The 14,992-nt window shown below is 41.2% G+C and overlaps 1 protein-coding gene across 1 annotated transcript in view; it reads left to right on the forward strand.

The window, feature by feature from the left end:
* The window catches only part of epha8 (eph receptor A8), a gene marked incomplete at its 3' end in the record, with an annotated part of 104,352 nt that extends 99,706 nt beyond the window's left edge, over positions 1-4,646 (forward strand). The window contains exons 17-20 of the mRNA XM_083771588.1: positions 1,138-1,287; positions 1,604-1,794; positions 2,645-2,803; positions 4,532-4,646. Coding sequence (XP_083627714.1) covers positions 1,138-1,287; positions 1,604-1,794; positions 2,645-2,803; positions 4,532-4,646 — 615 coding nt within the window. The remainder of the gene's footprint in view (positions 1-1,137; positions 1,288-1,603; positions 1,795-2,644; positions 2,804-4,531) is intronic.
* Between the last annotated feature and the right edge of the window lie 10,346 nt (positions 4,647-14,992).

A 14,992-nucleotide genomic window follows, 5' to 3' on the forward strand; every position in this document is an offset into this window, starting at 1 on the left:
TATTTTTTTTACATGGCAATGCCAGTACCTTGTTTGGGACCAAAGTGGTGACGATGCTGGACGGAAGGATGAACAGATGGTTGAAAAAGAAAAAGTGTTTATGCATTTGGAATAGTGAAAGGAAGAGACAGATAGGAAGGGCAGACAGAGAGCAGAGGAATGGTACACAGCAAACAGTCTGGCTGGATGTCAATCGAACAGGGGACGTCACACTGAAGAAGGCCTTTTGTGCCCATCTGCGCCCCCTAAACATTCCGTTGGACCTGAATCATTTTTTAAAGGTTTATTCCATGGGGTTTGGAGACAAAATAACCCCAAATAAACTTTGATCAGTTACTGATAAAAAAAAACATTAGGCACTTAATCACATACCTGTGACAGGTGACATTTTCAAAATAACCTTCCCAATTCAGGTAAAAACAAACCAGGGGGTGGAAAAGGAGAATAGAAATACATTTACAGGTTTTAAAGAAACCCATGGGGAAAGCTTACAGAATACCCATGAGGATTGCTTCCTCCAAGTAATTATGCCACTACTGGGGCTATTTAAATGTCTGGCATTTTACAACAAGCATGCTGTAAAGTAGTTCAAATATTTGCTACCATTTGCAAATCTATTTTTTCCCAGGTCTGCAGAAACACACATGCACATGCCCAAGCAAGCACTCGCACATACAATAATAGTCCAGTAGCCTATATTCAGACATAAGCTGTTGCCTGCCATTTAACATTTAAGTGTGGCCAGATTAAATGCCTTGCCTTCATCCAATAACATGTGGAAAGGAGGACCACACGCGTATATACTGTACACATTCTGGAGGTTGGCCGACATAGATTTTATAATGCTTGCCACTGACTTAAGCATTTGTGGTGCAACTGCCTTGCTCAATGGTACTTCATCTTGTCACCTTGTCCACTGTATATGGCCCAGGTTTTTCCACCTGACCCAGAGATTTGAATCCTGGTCACAGGATAGTTCCACACGCTATTAGCCTGCTGTGTGCATGACCATAAAGCTTCATTCTTCAGTGCTCTGTTCAATAAAGATGCACTGAAGAAGTCTTGAAGTTTGAAAAGGAGAGTGTGATGCCCTTCTTGTTGAACTCGACTAGATGCTGTCCTCTGTGTCTCATCTAGGGAGGGAAGATCCCCATTCGCTGGACAGCCCCAGAGGCCATTGCCTACAGAAAGTTCTCCTCTTCCAGTGACGTGTGGAGCTACGGTGTGGTCATGTGGGAAGTGATGTCATACGGAGAACGACCGTACTGGAACCTCACCAACAGAGATGTGAGTACATTGGCTCCAGATTAACAAATAATTCTATTATGAGATAGGGCTATATAGGTATTGTTAGACTGCCCTTTAAAAACAAGATGCAGTGAAATGCTAAACAATGTATTGTCCACTTGAATTCCTGTCCATTATTTTTGCATAACATCTAAGACAGGAGATACGCTTGAAAGAAAATTCAGTTTAATTTCATTACACAAGCAATACTGTTAATGTATAGGGCAGTATGCATACATACTTAGCGCAATATGTAGTTATTTGATCATTGTCTAGAAATGTATTGCCTTATCCATTATTTGCACACTGTGTGTAGGTGATTAAATCGGTGGAGGAGGGCTACCGGCTGCCTGCTCCAATGGGCTGCCCGGGGCCCATGCACACTCTCATGCTGGACTGCTGGCAGAAAGATCGCAGTGAGAGACCCCGCTTCTGCCAGATAGTCACCGTTCTGGACAAGTTAATCCGTAACCCAGAGAACCTAAAGTCTATGGACAAACTCTGCAGGTAGGCGGGCCAATGAACACACCATCACTTCAGATTAAATATAGACGGACAGTTCTTCAAGAAACCAAATATTGGTGCATGCGATTAGTGGATTAAGCAACATGAGTCAAAGCGAAAGATCGTCTGCCAGAGAGTCAGATGATCTCATGGAAGAAGCGAGAACCGTCCTGCTGCGGAAGGGGACGGAGTAAATCCAATCCCATCCGTCCACTATCAAACATGAGCAGCGGGATAAAGTTACACACCAAAGTTCCCCCCCAAAGTTCTCTCTGGTAGACAGAAAGCGAGCGTCTGTTCATTTTCCAATAAGCTCATCTCTGACAGAGACGCTGTGCGTTAAGTAAAAGCCTGGCTGTGATATTGACATTGATCTGTAGTGAATCAGGGAGCGGACTGGAGAGGACACACGGGCTGAGGCTCGACTTGTGTAAATTGCTCAGCTCAGGTCCCAGGGTCCCACAGAGTAACTGGTGCGTGCCGCGCACGCGGGGAGAGGGGGTTGTAGGAGATTGGGTCAGGCGGGAGAAGTGGGGCGGGGGTGTTGGGGGGTAGTCAGGGACAGAGTTAAAGGTGTTAAGGATTTCTCCCTTTATTAATCTACCCAAAGCAGCCATCCTGCAGCCATGTCTGCCGCCCCTTCTCTATCATTTTAACTGCTATTGATTTTCTGCCTCCATCGGCTGCGAGTGCATTTCAAAGCCAACCTTTTTTCTCTGTCTTTTCTCACTTCTTGAACCCTTTCTCTTTTTTGGGCTTGTTGCCAGCTCTTTTTGTCTTCCCATTCATCTCTTTACCATTTACTCCCCCCTCCCCTTCTCTCTCTCTCTCTGCCTCCCCGTCTGTGCCCTAGGTTCAATAGTCCCCCTTTGATGGAGAGAGCCATGCCAGACTTCAGCAGCTGTAACTCAGTGGATGAGTGGCTGGACACCATAAAAATGGGTCGTTATAAGGACCACTTTGCTGCGGGGGGGTACCACACCCTGGGACACGTCATAAGCATCAACCAAGGGTGAGTCATGAGCACACCGGAGAATGAAAACGCTCATCAGACAGAGTTACAGTAGCTTATGTTGAAAATAGAGAAAAACTACTCACTAAATTAATAAATTAGACTAGTCAACAATCACAGAATTGATGTGCATTGACACATTGCACAGCAAGCATGAGGTCCTGTACGCAGTTTGGAAAAAGCATGCCGGTTTTTACATTGGGCCTATACTAAAACTAAGATTGACTGACAATATTTCATCACAATTTATTTGAATGCCACACTTTTGCAAGTTGTGCCTATTGTTAATAACAATTATACCTCCAATTAATATATAATGTGTAATATTCCAGCCACAGTTCATGAAATACCAAGCTCTGTCTTCCATTCTGTGCAGCCTTGAAGCATATGCATTGCATTTACATGCATACTAATATCCTGATTACTGGGAATAAGGTTATGGCAATAATTAAACAGAAGAGTTTGCATGCATTAGAGTGATTAATACAATAACCACAGTTTGACTCAAATATTGTGTTTCTCTGAAAAGTCACTCTACATTTTGTGGATACAATAGGCAAAACATGGCATATTAAAACAGGTCTTACTTAGCTCGAGTAAGACCATACCAGAGTTTGGAAATAAGATAAAGATGTTAATGGCAGGGTTTCCTGCACAATGTTGTTGGCAACCCCCCTCAACCCCCCCCCCCCCCCCCCATGGGGGGGGGGGGGGGTTGAGGGGGATAGTGAAATATGAAATGTCCAGTACCTCCCCAGTGCCTCCCCAGTGCCTCCCCCAGTGCCACCCCAGTGCCTCCCCAGTGTCTGCCCAGTTTCCGCCAAGTGCCTCCCCAGTGTCTTTTTGATTGATTGATTGATTGAAATATTTATTAACAGTTTGTAGAATCACAGTACATTTCAAGCACAAACTCAATACAAAGACTGTTAACTGTGAGTGGACGACCCAATTAAGCATTACACTTGTTTACAACAGGGTCCACATTGTTCAATTCATCAAAACATTTAGAGACATACAAATAGACACTTCTATGTAGTTAAAGAACAGAACAGGAATTCATCATATGTGGGTAGCCCAGTGGCTACCCAGTGTCCCCCTGAGTGCCTCCCCACTGCCTCCCCAATGTCTCCCCAGTGGCTGCAGTTTCTCCCCAGTGCCTCCCCAGTGCCTCCCCAGTGCCTCCCCATGTCTCCCCAGTGCCTCCCCAGTGTCTCCCCAGTGCCTGCCCAGTGTCTCCCCAGTGTCCCCCCAGTGCCTCCCCATGCCTCCCCAGTGCCTCCCCAGTGTCTCCCCAGTGCCTCCCCAGTGTCCCCCAGTGTCCCCCCAGTGTCTCCAATAGCAATACAAGAGCAATAATACAAATTAATCTTAATTTATTAATCAAATTAATTAATTAATTAATCAAGAAGGTCCCCCCGCGTCCAGCACCATGCCAAGGCCTTTTCCTGCAGGAAACACTGAATGGTGCATACATGTGCACTCCTGATGTGTGACTAGTAAAATCAGTGAGTTTAACACATATTGAATGATCTCTACTTGTAATAACTGTGTGTGTGTGTGTGTGTGTGTGTGTGTGTGTGTGTGTGTGTGTGTGTGTGTGTGTGTGTGTGTGTGTGTGTGTGTGTGTGTGTGTGTGTGTGTGTGTGTGTGTGTGTGTGTGTGCGTGCGTGCGTGCGTGCGTGCGTGCGTGCGTGCGTGCGTGCGTGCGTGCGTGCGTGTGCTGTACAGGGACATCCAGAGACTAGGTGTGACTCTGATGGGTCACCAGAAGAAGATCATGACCAGTGTCCAGCTAATGAGGGTGCAGGTTCTCAACAGGAGTGTGCCGTCAGTGCACGTATAACTCATCCCCTGGCTACAGGCCCCCGGCTTTGGTGGTCTAGCTGAACTCCATGGGGTGGGGGACAGTTGACGGATACTGTCAGCTTTTGATGACATGTGGAACTTTTCAGGAGGTTTTTCCTTTTTTTTCTCCTTCCTCAAGAGATCGAACTGAGATCTAAAAATGAAAGGATTTTACAGTGGGAACAAGCATCATGATGTGACTTCTTGGGGGGATGGTTGCAACCTTTCTGTAAGTTGGTTTTTTTCCCTATCTAATTCAACTTTCTGAGTTCCAATGTCTTGTTTGTAAATGGACAGACTGCCTTAAAATTTCCGCAAAGTGATTTTTAATTTTGTTGTATACAAGAGAAGAGATTTTATCAATATGAATTTATCAGAGTAATATGATTTATTGAAATGGATAAAAGGCACGATGTTCACGGACAGTTGCGGACGGCGGGGCGGGTGTTTCGTCAGACCACACACGCACACACCCACACACTCCCTCCTGAAGGCCTTAACCCATTTAGACCTGAGGACGATTCTAATGTCTTCTAAGTCCTGACTGAGTTTTCAGAAAAACCTATGTTTCTATATCAGTGGTGCTCAGCCTTTTTCATGTCAAGGACCCCCAGAATTATCTGTATTTGGCTGAGGATCCCCATCTAAAAATATGTTGTTCCAGGGACCCCCCAGGAGCAAAGATTTGAGATTTTTAACGATAAAAAAAAAATAGCAGATCTACAAGCTTGTAGCATGGCACTCCAAGCTATCTAAAATAGCTTGTAGATCTGCTATTTTTCAATCGCTAAAGTATGGCATAATGCTTAAAACACCAAAAGCCGGGGTTCCCGTCCTGAAGGCCTTAAGAGAATGAGCGCCAGCCAGGGAGGAAAGAAGGCGGTATACCAGAGAACAAATGGAGTTAAAGTGAGATAGGGCTCTCACCAAGGCATGCCTGATGGTTCTCCGCTAACGCAGGAGACCCGCGTGTTCACCTTAGGCTATTAATATCAACAGCAGGCGGCACGGTCTGTGCCCGCCTGACCTTGACGAATGACCCCCCGGGACAGACCCACAGCCCTCCGCCCAGGCTGAAGCTGCGTTGCGCACAAAATACTCTATTCTTAAAGGGATTTTTTTTTTTGCAAATAATTAATAAATGTTAATGACGTTTAGAAGATTTAGAACACTGGGGGTATTTCGGTTATGTGTGTAATATGTGGTTTTAGATATTTTAGATTTTAGCAGTGATTTTGGCAGTGAGCCCCTGCAGTGTCTCTGATGTCATGGCTCACTTCCTTCCTGGACTGCAATTCCCATGAGGGCTGTCATACTGAGAACATGTAGTCCAAGAAGTAAATGAGCCCAGTGTCCATGACATCAGAGACACTGGGCTCACTGCTAAAATCTAAAATATCTAAAACCAGATATTACACACATAAAGACCCCCAGGAAAGTGTTCTTCTAAACGTCATTAACATGTACTTTCTTTGCAAAAAGGATGAGGTTTCCCTTTAAGATTGGTATGATAAGATTCAGTCCTAGTGCACTTTATTGTACAATCACTATACTACTGTCCACTACTGCTACTTCCATGCTATTCTCTCAGCATTTATGGAGTAAAACCTTCAAACGTTGGTACTTACCTTTTGGGTTGGGAGTTGACACCAATACCATATTTGTGTTAAAATCTGGGAAAATTGTAAAGAACACAATATATAGAGACTGTACAATAAAGTGTTACATTTTGCCTCAGCGCGGTGATGAAAAAGCTATAAAGATATGTAAGTAGAATGTTGATATTTAAATTCCCCGAAAACCCACATATACGTATGATCAACCCCCTCGCCGGTGCTATCAAGGAAATGTCTTTTTCTTGTGCACCTTGGTAGGATATCCATGGTTGGTTGATGTCTCTTTTTATCAGTGAAGTTCACTGAGAACCTGAATATAGATATAGTGGCATTTCACTAATGGTTCCAAAATGGTTATTTTAATTTGTTTAATTTTAATTTAATTTTATATATATATATTTGTTTTGTTTTGTTTTGTTTTGTTTTGTTTTGTTTTGTTTTGTTTTGTTTTGTTTTGTTTTGTTTTGTTTTGTGAAATGAAATCACCAACTTGAATATAAAAAGAAAATAAGAGACAAAATTGATTTAATAAAGGCTGGGACCTGTTTTTGTTAGCGGAATTGATTTATAATGTATATGTAGTACAGTCACTGGAAGTAAGAGAAAAAACAAAAACAACTATGGCTGGTTTTCCTCACTTTTTATTATTTATTCATGATCATTCGCTTTTCAAATAATACAATTCTGAGCGATTTTACTACAATCAATCAGTCATCCTTGTTGCTAATGATAAATCATCATAAATGTGAAAACTGTCCATAAAAACACAATAAAGGAACGTTTGTCTGTGTGTGACTGCAACAGTGAGTGTGTTTCACTCTGTGTTTCCAAAGTGTATGCAGTTCAAACCTGGCCAGAAGTGGGTTTAAAACATATATTTTACCATAGATTTCAGAATAAAGGTACAAATATATATTTTGTACACCCCATAGGTGAAGAAATATATTTTGAGAGAAAGTTGTGAAACTGCTATTTTGGGGGGCTGAAGTATATTTAGATTATATAGAGGCTCAGTCTGCAATTGTTTTGAACTTTTGAATGATTTGGATTATATTGACATTTAGAGAGTTTGAAAATTACATTTGTGTTGTTTGTTTGTTTGTTTTACCCATCAAAATAAAGCTGTTTTATTTCAATAGCAAATATTATCAACATAAATAGTTATTTTACAGCCCCAAATTACAGTAAATACGGTTTGGAAATCATGCATCATGTCTCCACTGCTTTTATTATTTCTGATGGTGCTGGGGCTATCCATTTGTTTACATGTGTATACCTGATGGGGCCTTTAATCATAACGTGATTAATGTGTTTAGGCAATTGTTTTGTATATTTACTTTTTCTTTTATGTATTCATAAATACATAAAACTTGTAGCCTATTTTGGCAGTGGGATGTTGCAGCCCAAATATGTATATTATATATGACAATACACGGAATAATCTTATGTCAGCATGCTGCCTTCTTGCTTTCTCGTCACTATACGTACTGCATCCTGTATGCCTGATGAGAAGTTGAACCCCTAGCCCTCCTGAGGGAATGTGTAGAAGTAGCCTACGTTGTATAGCAGCCATCTCACACTGCCATAACCTAATTTGTGGTGAATATGTTGCAAGCGTACAGACAGGAAAAGCTCCAGAATTCTCGTCAAGGACACGTCTCTGACAAAGAAAGTCGTCACACCCTGTACTACTGCTTGGCCAAACAGTCGCTATTTCTGTATTCAGTCTGGGATGTCTCAAAGAAAAAGAAGCAGAAACTTCTTTCAAGGATCCCCGCTGAACTTCGTACACTCATGACCTACACCTGGAGCGTTCAGGTTGGCGACTATTGACTCTGGCTATTAAATGCACGTTGCTGTTTCTTTTTTTTTCCCCTTCTTTTCTTCTTCACTAAATTGCTTTTTTTCCGTGGGAATGAGCCCTGGCCCAGCTCTGCAACATATTTTCAAGCTCATCGGCCCTGGAATGGGGACCAGGGTCTGATGAAAGCGTGTGTCTGAGTAATTGTCCTTTCCTTCACCTTAGGAGGGCTGTTTGCAGATAATCCTCTCCTTGGTGAAAACGGGACCTAACACAACATCATTAATCTCATTACTAAGGCCGTGTTGCTTTGTTGCCACCAAGTCCCATGCCCAATTATCAGCCACAGCCCCATCCCCATGACAACGCAGAGCCTCACCCACCGACCCAGTCCCCTGATTGACTTGTCTCAGAGCAGCATGCGTTCGGTATCTGGATATCCTAGTGGCCTGTGTGTCCCCTGGATACAAACTGCTCAATCTGAGACAAAGCATAAAGCCGATCACAACCGGGTCTTTTTGGTACATGTTATCGCAACACACCAGGTCCAGTGCCACAAAAGGCTATAACAAACAATGCCGAATGTATTTAAACGCCCAAGTGCTTGTTATCAAGTTTGCTTCCATCATAACATACTAGCAACAACAACAAAAATCATAAGACAGCCTTTGAATCTGGAGTAAAACTGGACACACTTGTCATAATAAAGTCTTTGTGAACAACCTTGGAAACAATGCAGCACAGTAGCTAAGTAAACAATCCATGGGAGTGAGGTGGGAGCCATCACAGGGGATTGGGTTTTTCATGCTGTGCTTATCCAGGCACTTCTTTACCAACTCTCTATGGTGGTTGCTTCATTAATTGATTGCCGTTTCTTTTTTCATCAACTTTTGTATCCTTTTTATTTTCCTAAATCAATATGAAATATATATATATATTTATTTTACATTACAAAACATTGGTAGCCTACTTTTACCAAAGCAAAAACATTATCCTTTCATAGTGTGTCCCTAAATTTATTTTCCTATAAATACTCACCCAAATACATTTCACAGCATTTTATTTGACAATAAGAGAAGTGTGTAAAGTCAAGTGTGTAATTGTGTCACTGTACTGTAGCTGTTATTGGGTTGAGCAGACATTGCAAGTAAATGTGCTTATTTGCAAACGGAACACAAGCTATTCAATGGCAAGCTGTTGAACGGGCCTTATATGCTAAAGCCGCCAGTTCAGCGTGAGGCCAGGCTGTCTCTGCCTCATCTTCAAAGGCTTGGTGTGAACCAGATACATTCTATTTATGTACTCTATCCATGCTCAGTAAACAACTGGATGACTCACCCAGTGAAACACCTCCTCTAGGAAAAAGAAAAACTGACAAATCTGGGCCATGATTGCTAAATATGTCAAAAAGTAATAGGTGGTTTTCCCCTTTATCTGACGTCTGTGTGTCGGTGTCATGGCTGGGTCAAATCATTAGCCAATTAAAATTTCAAGTTGTATTTTCATTTTAACTTTAATTAATCCAGAAATAATTTAACAAGGTAACTTGTTTGGGGGGGGGGGGGGGGGGGGGAGAGGGGGGGGGGTCTCATTCTCGTGCCCAGACAGCTGTTTTCAACATTCAGTTCTGACATTAAGAAAGATTCAAGTCTCCTCAGCAGAAAAGTTTTGACAATGGGTTGCATAATTATAAAATTTGAAGGGAGGTTTTTTATGTGGGCAACTTCCACCAGGCAACAGGCAGTGCAGAGCTCTCAGAGCATGGCCAATGCATCTCACAAATATGATTTCTATGCACCATTTTGCACACACACTATTATATTATGCATATGTAGGCTATTCATTCAAGTTAATAGCAGTGTTGGGTAAATAGGATTTATATTATTCATGAGGTACATACAGCCTAAATAAGTTCAAATGAAATAACAATACATAAAGTTGAGACCAGACACAAGCAATTGGATCCCAAACAAACCCATTTGTGGGCCGTGGACACATTTTTATGGGTCCCTTTATTTTTTTTGTTTCCTACATTTTGTTTTTAATTATTATTATTTCAAAACATAAAAAAGCTATTTTTTCATGAATTCAAAAGAAACTCAATTACCTTTTTAAAGTAATTTCACGAAGAAATTAGAGCTGGGACTCGATTAAAAATAATTATCTAATTAATCAGAGGCTTTGCGATTAATTAATCTAGATTAATCACATTTTAATCGCATATCAATATTCAACCCGAGAACAGCGAGAAACCTTTTTTTTTAATGTTTTTTGGTATCCCAGTGAATCAATGAATAGTGACTACAGGATACCACTCATTTTCAACATTTTACTGTCATTAATATACCTGTTGTGGAAATAATAATAAAAAGTCACCCCATTCTGTGTTGCCTAGAACTGGAGGTCTGAAAAAAAATTAGTAACAGTAACAAGTACATCTCAGTGACATCACAAAGCTGTACTTACTTCATATTGTTACTGTTTTTTGTCAGACCTCCAGTTCTAGGCAACACAAAATGGGGTGACTTTTTATTATTTCCAGTTTTCAGTACTATAGAAAAGCGCCCAGTGAGAAACGTTCCGCGGTGAAAAAAAAGGTGCGATTAATTTATCTGTAGTTAATCGCGATAAATTTTTCTGTAGTTAATTAATCTAAATTAATCGCAATTAGTCCCGGCCCTAGAAGAAATACAAAAAAATCTAAGAAATCCCATAAAATAAATTAGTAAACAAATGTTTAAGAAGTAGTGAAAACAGTGTGGGTTCCAGGCAAACATCTAATTTGCATCCATGATGGAGATGGAGACTTGGCCTTTTTCTTGCAGTAAAAAGGCTATGAATACCTGAAAGCTGTAATCAGTGCACGTTCCCACAGGATGCCAACATTAAACATACCAGAAAATTTCCGCCATTTCAAGCGAGTGTGAACAGGGTTTATATAAGGTCCCCATCATCACTATAGTGAAAATGATGTGTACCGGTAATCTGATTCATCTCTTACACAGTACACTTTTTACTGAGTCAGGCTGGGGTGGTAAACCGTCATCATATCCCCTGTTCACACTATTGGCCTAGTGGCCTATAATAAAGCTGAAGTTGTCTGTCTGTCTGTGTCTTTTTATGCACGCCCACACATTGGATTGAGATAAAGATTTGTATTGCGATGTTATTATGATTTGGGGAAAGTCACGGGCAGGTCAAAATTAGTGTTGTGATCCAGGGAAGTTCATTGCCAGGTCAAACCTTAGCCCGTACACCCCATACGTTTAGTTTAGTTTAGTTTAGTTTAGTTTAGTTTATTTATTAGCACCTAAAAATATAGAAACAATACATAAAGGAAACAAATTACTGTGTGAAGATCGGAGGAAAGGAAGAAGCTTATTTGGAATGTTTTCCTTACAAGAGTTCATTAAATTACAGATTAAAAGTTCAATTAGAACAACAGAAAAAAAATAGATATAATGTATGCATAAAATAAGGTAATGATTAGAAGTTTCTCTGCACAGTAATCTGCAGTGATGCTCTTGTAGACAAATTAGCCGAACAGCATATAGGCCTAGCTATACAGGCAGCACTCGTCTATATGGGGCAATGATGGCCACAGGTCTTTCAATGCAGGGACTCAGGGAGGGATGGCCACAGTCACCCACAGTGTCCTGCCAAGTGTGGGAAATATAGTTATAGTTATTGATGTCACTTTATCTCTCCTGGGGAAGTTTACAGAGCCTTCATTTTTAGATCCTGCTTTCTTCAGGACTTGAGGAGTCATGCTACCCCACAAAGGTGTTGCTGAAGAGTTCATTCCCATCACACAGTGCTGAAGGTGCAGGTCTGTCGATGGGAAGAGCTTTCTGTGGAGGTAATTCTTCTCGATATTGATGCTGCCATAATAGTCTACGATGGCACGCACACTCATGGACACCATGTGACACTGCCACATAAAATGTGTGAAACAATGTATTCCCTGGCCTGGTATGAGTATGAAAGAAAATTAAACATACTGGGGAATAACAGGGGAATATGTTGGTTAAAATATATAGGGTTGAATATTTAACACTGAAAGGTAGTGTACGGAGAATACAATATAATGTGTTTTGTGTAGTTGAAACATGGTCATCAATTTTCTGTTGACAAATGACAAGGTTTGATCACAAGGGGAGCTGTGGGGAAATGTGTGTGAGAAATATTTCCAGGAAGCTATAAAAGAACAGGAAGTGAGGCGCCGAGCCTGGGTTCCATTTTGGGCAGTAAGAAGAGGGTTTGGTGTGGTTATGTTTCTTTGTCAAACACACTCTTTTAAAGGCCAATCCTCCAATACTATATGCCAATTCAGGAGTGAACGCAAAAAATGCCTGTCTGACCGAAGAACTTTGCTGAGGAAAGGAAAGAAAGTTTAGTAGGGCAGCTTCTGAGGTGTTGAGCTCAATCAGAGCTTGTATAACAAAGGACCCAGCAGATGACTCCGGTCGGGTGAGCAGCATATATCATTTATTTTTGCCGGTAAGCAATGAATTGCCTTTTTTGTTTTCTAACTTTTTTCGGACTACCTAATTGACTAAAAGTGGGTCAGGACCAGGACAGGTACAGGACCTTTATTTCTTTATTTTATTTAATATAACTCAGACTTATTACTTCAATAGTCCTGATTGTTATAACCATATGATAAGCCGTGTGGCAACCACGGTGATCAATAAATGCTCCTCATGTGACCAGGCGTGTGAACTTTGATGGCATTACACCACATTAAGGCCTCCATCCATGGACTGTCGTCCCAACCATGACGTCCTCCTAGCCCCTCTCGGAACCCTCCGTAAAGCTTTTCTGAAATTTGGATGTCACTTTGCGTAGGGTCCCTGTGCGTATCTATATTTTCGTATGGGAATGTTGGAACGCGGACATAAATATCCTCGGTAACATCAAGTCTGCGCCTTCTTTTCGTTTGCGTTATTCTGAAGGTGTCAACTATAAGTACCTATACATACCGCTGCGAATTCTCTTGTGTTGCGGAAGCCGTTAAGTATTTTTTGTTTGACCGATTTGGTCGCTTTGATTCTTCTTGTTTATTTACCGTTTATTGTACCGCCTCCCGATGTGCGGTTGGCTTGTGCCGGCTACGTTCCTGCCTCTGATCTGCTCTGTCATAGCTATAGCGCCACTAGCTAGCCAGATAGGCCGTACAATGAGGTGTCAATAAACAAGGAAGGAAGAGAAGAATCAAAGCGACCAAATCGGTCAAACAAAGATTAAAAATACTTAACGGCTTCCGCGCCACAGGAGATATTCGCAGCGGTATTTATAGTTACTTAAAGTTCACACATTCAGAAGCCCTCACACGAAAAAAAAGTCCTCAAAGAGCGCAGAAGGACTTATCCGAAGGTGTTTACGTTTATTTATGTGTGCGTACCCGGTGGCAGGGTGGAGGTGGAATAGGACCCCATGCTCTGGGTCTAAAAAATATCCGAAACTTCAGTAGCATTGGGTTCTGCTTGTAGGGCTAGAGGTCCTCCCATAATGTATCTAGAGAGCGGCCCCACCCCACCTATTCATTTCAATGAAGTTGCTCACCCAGCACATGAAGCACCCGGACGTATTATCCCCGTCTTGGGCACCGAGCAGCGGGCGCAACAGGGCTTCAAACAGTAGACACACGAGCAGTAGTGTTTTAAGGCAAGGCAAGACAATTTTATTTATATAGCACCTTTCATACACAAGGCAATTCAAAGTGCTTTACAGAATAAAAACAAATACAGAGTGCAACAGTGCACTTTAAAATGAATAAAGATTATAATAGATACAATTAAAATAAGATATAGGAGCATATAAATTACAACAAATACTCCCACCTTTAATATAAACAGAAAACACAGCTAATTTAAAGTCCAGGCAAGATCTAGCTGTTATTAGACATCACTGGGATAGGCAATGTTAAATAAATACGTTTTTAAATTGGACTTAAAAACGGCTATGGTTGGGGATTTCCTAATGTAACCTGGAATGTTGTTCCAGGTTTGTGGTGCATAATAATGAAATGCTGCTTCACCATGTTTTGTTCCAACTATCGGGTGAACTATCAGTAGGCCAGCTAGCCCCAGATGACCTAAGGGTTCTGGAGGGTTCAGGCTTCAGCATGTCTGAGATGTACAGTAGCTGCATGGGCCCAAAGCCACAAACAGATTTATAGACAAGTAACAACATTTTAAAAATCAATTCTCTGGGACACTGGTAGCCAATGTAAGGATTTTATAGGACTGGTGTAATATGGTCATATTTCCTAGTTTTTGTCAGGACTCTAGCAGCAGCATTCTGAATCAGTTGGAGTTGACGAAGAGCTTTGTTTGAAATTCCTGTGAGCAGACCGTTACAGTAATCCAGTCTACTGGAAACAAAAGCATGTATAAGTGTTTCTAGGTCTTGCTTGGACATAATTCCTCTAACTCTTGCAATATTTTTAAGGTGATAATAGGCAGATGAAATTACAGTTTTGATATGACTGTTAAAATTTAAGTCTAGGACAACACCAAGATCTCTCACCTGACTCTTGGGTATAAGAGACCGCGATTCAAGGTGAGAAATTACACTCAGTTTCGTCTTTATTTAATTGAAGAATTTTTTGCCGCATCCACTCATTGATTTCCTCAATGAAATGACAGAGGGAATCAACAGGACCATAGTCAGTTGATGTAACTGATATGTAGATTTGCATGTCATCTGCATTATTATTGTAATTTACTTTATTATTGCTTATTATTTGTCCTAGGGGAAGAATATATAAATTAAATAGGAGGGGTCCTAGAATGGACCCCTGTGGAACCCCACAGGTCATAGCTATTTGTTTGGACACACAGTTTCCAATAGAGACAAAGTATTTCCTATTCTGAAGGTATGATTTAAAATTTTAACCACTGAATAACAGTTCCAGAGAGTCCC

This window comes from Protomyctophum parallelum (genome assembly GCF_964188405.1).
Source record: "Protomyctophum parallelum genome assembly, chromosome: 8".
In the NCBI taxonomy this organism is placed as follows: domain Eukaryota; kingdom Metazoa; phylum Chordata; class Actinopteri; order Myctophiformes; family Myctophidae; genus Protomyctophum; species Protomyctophum parallelum.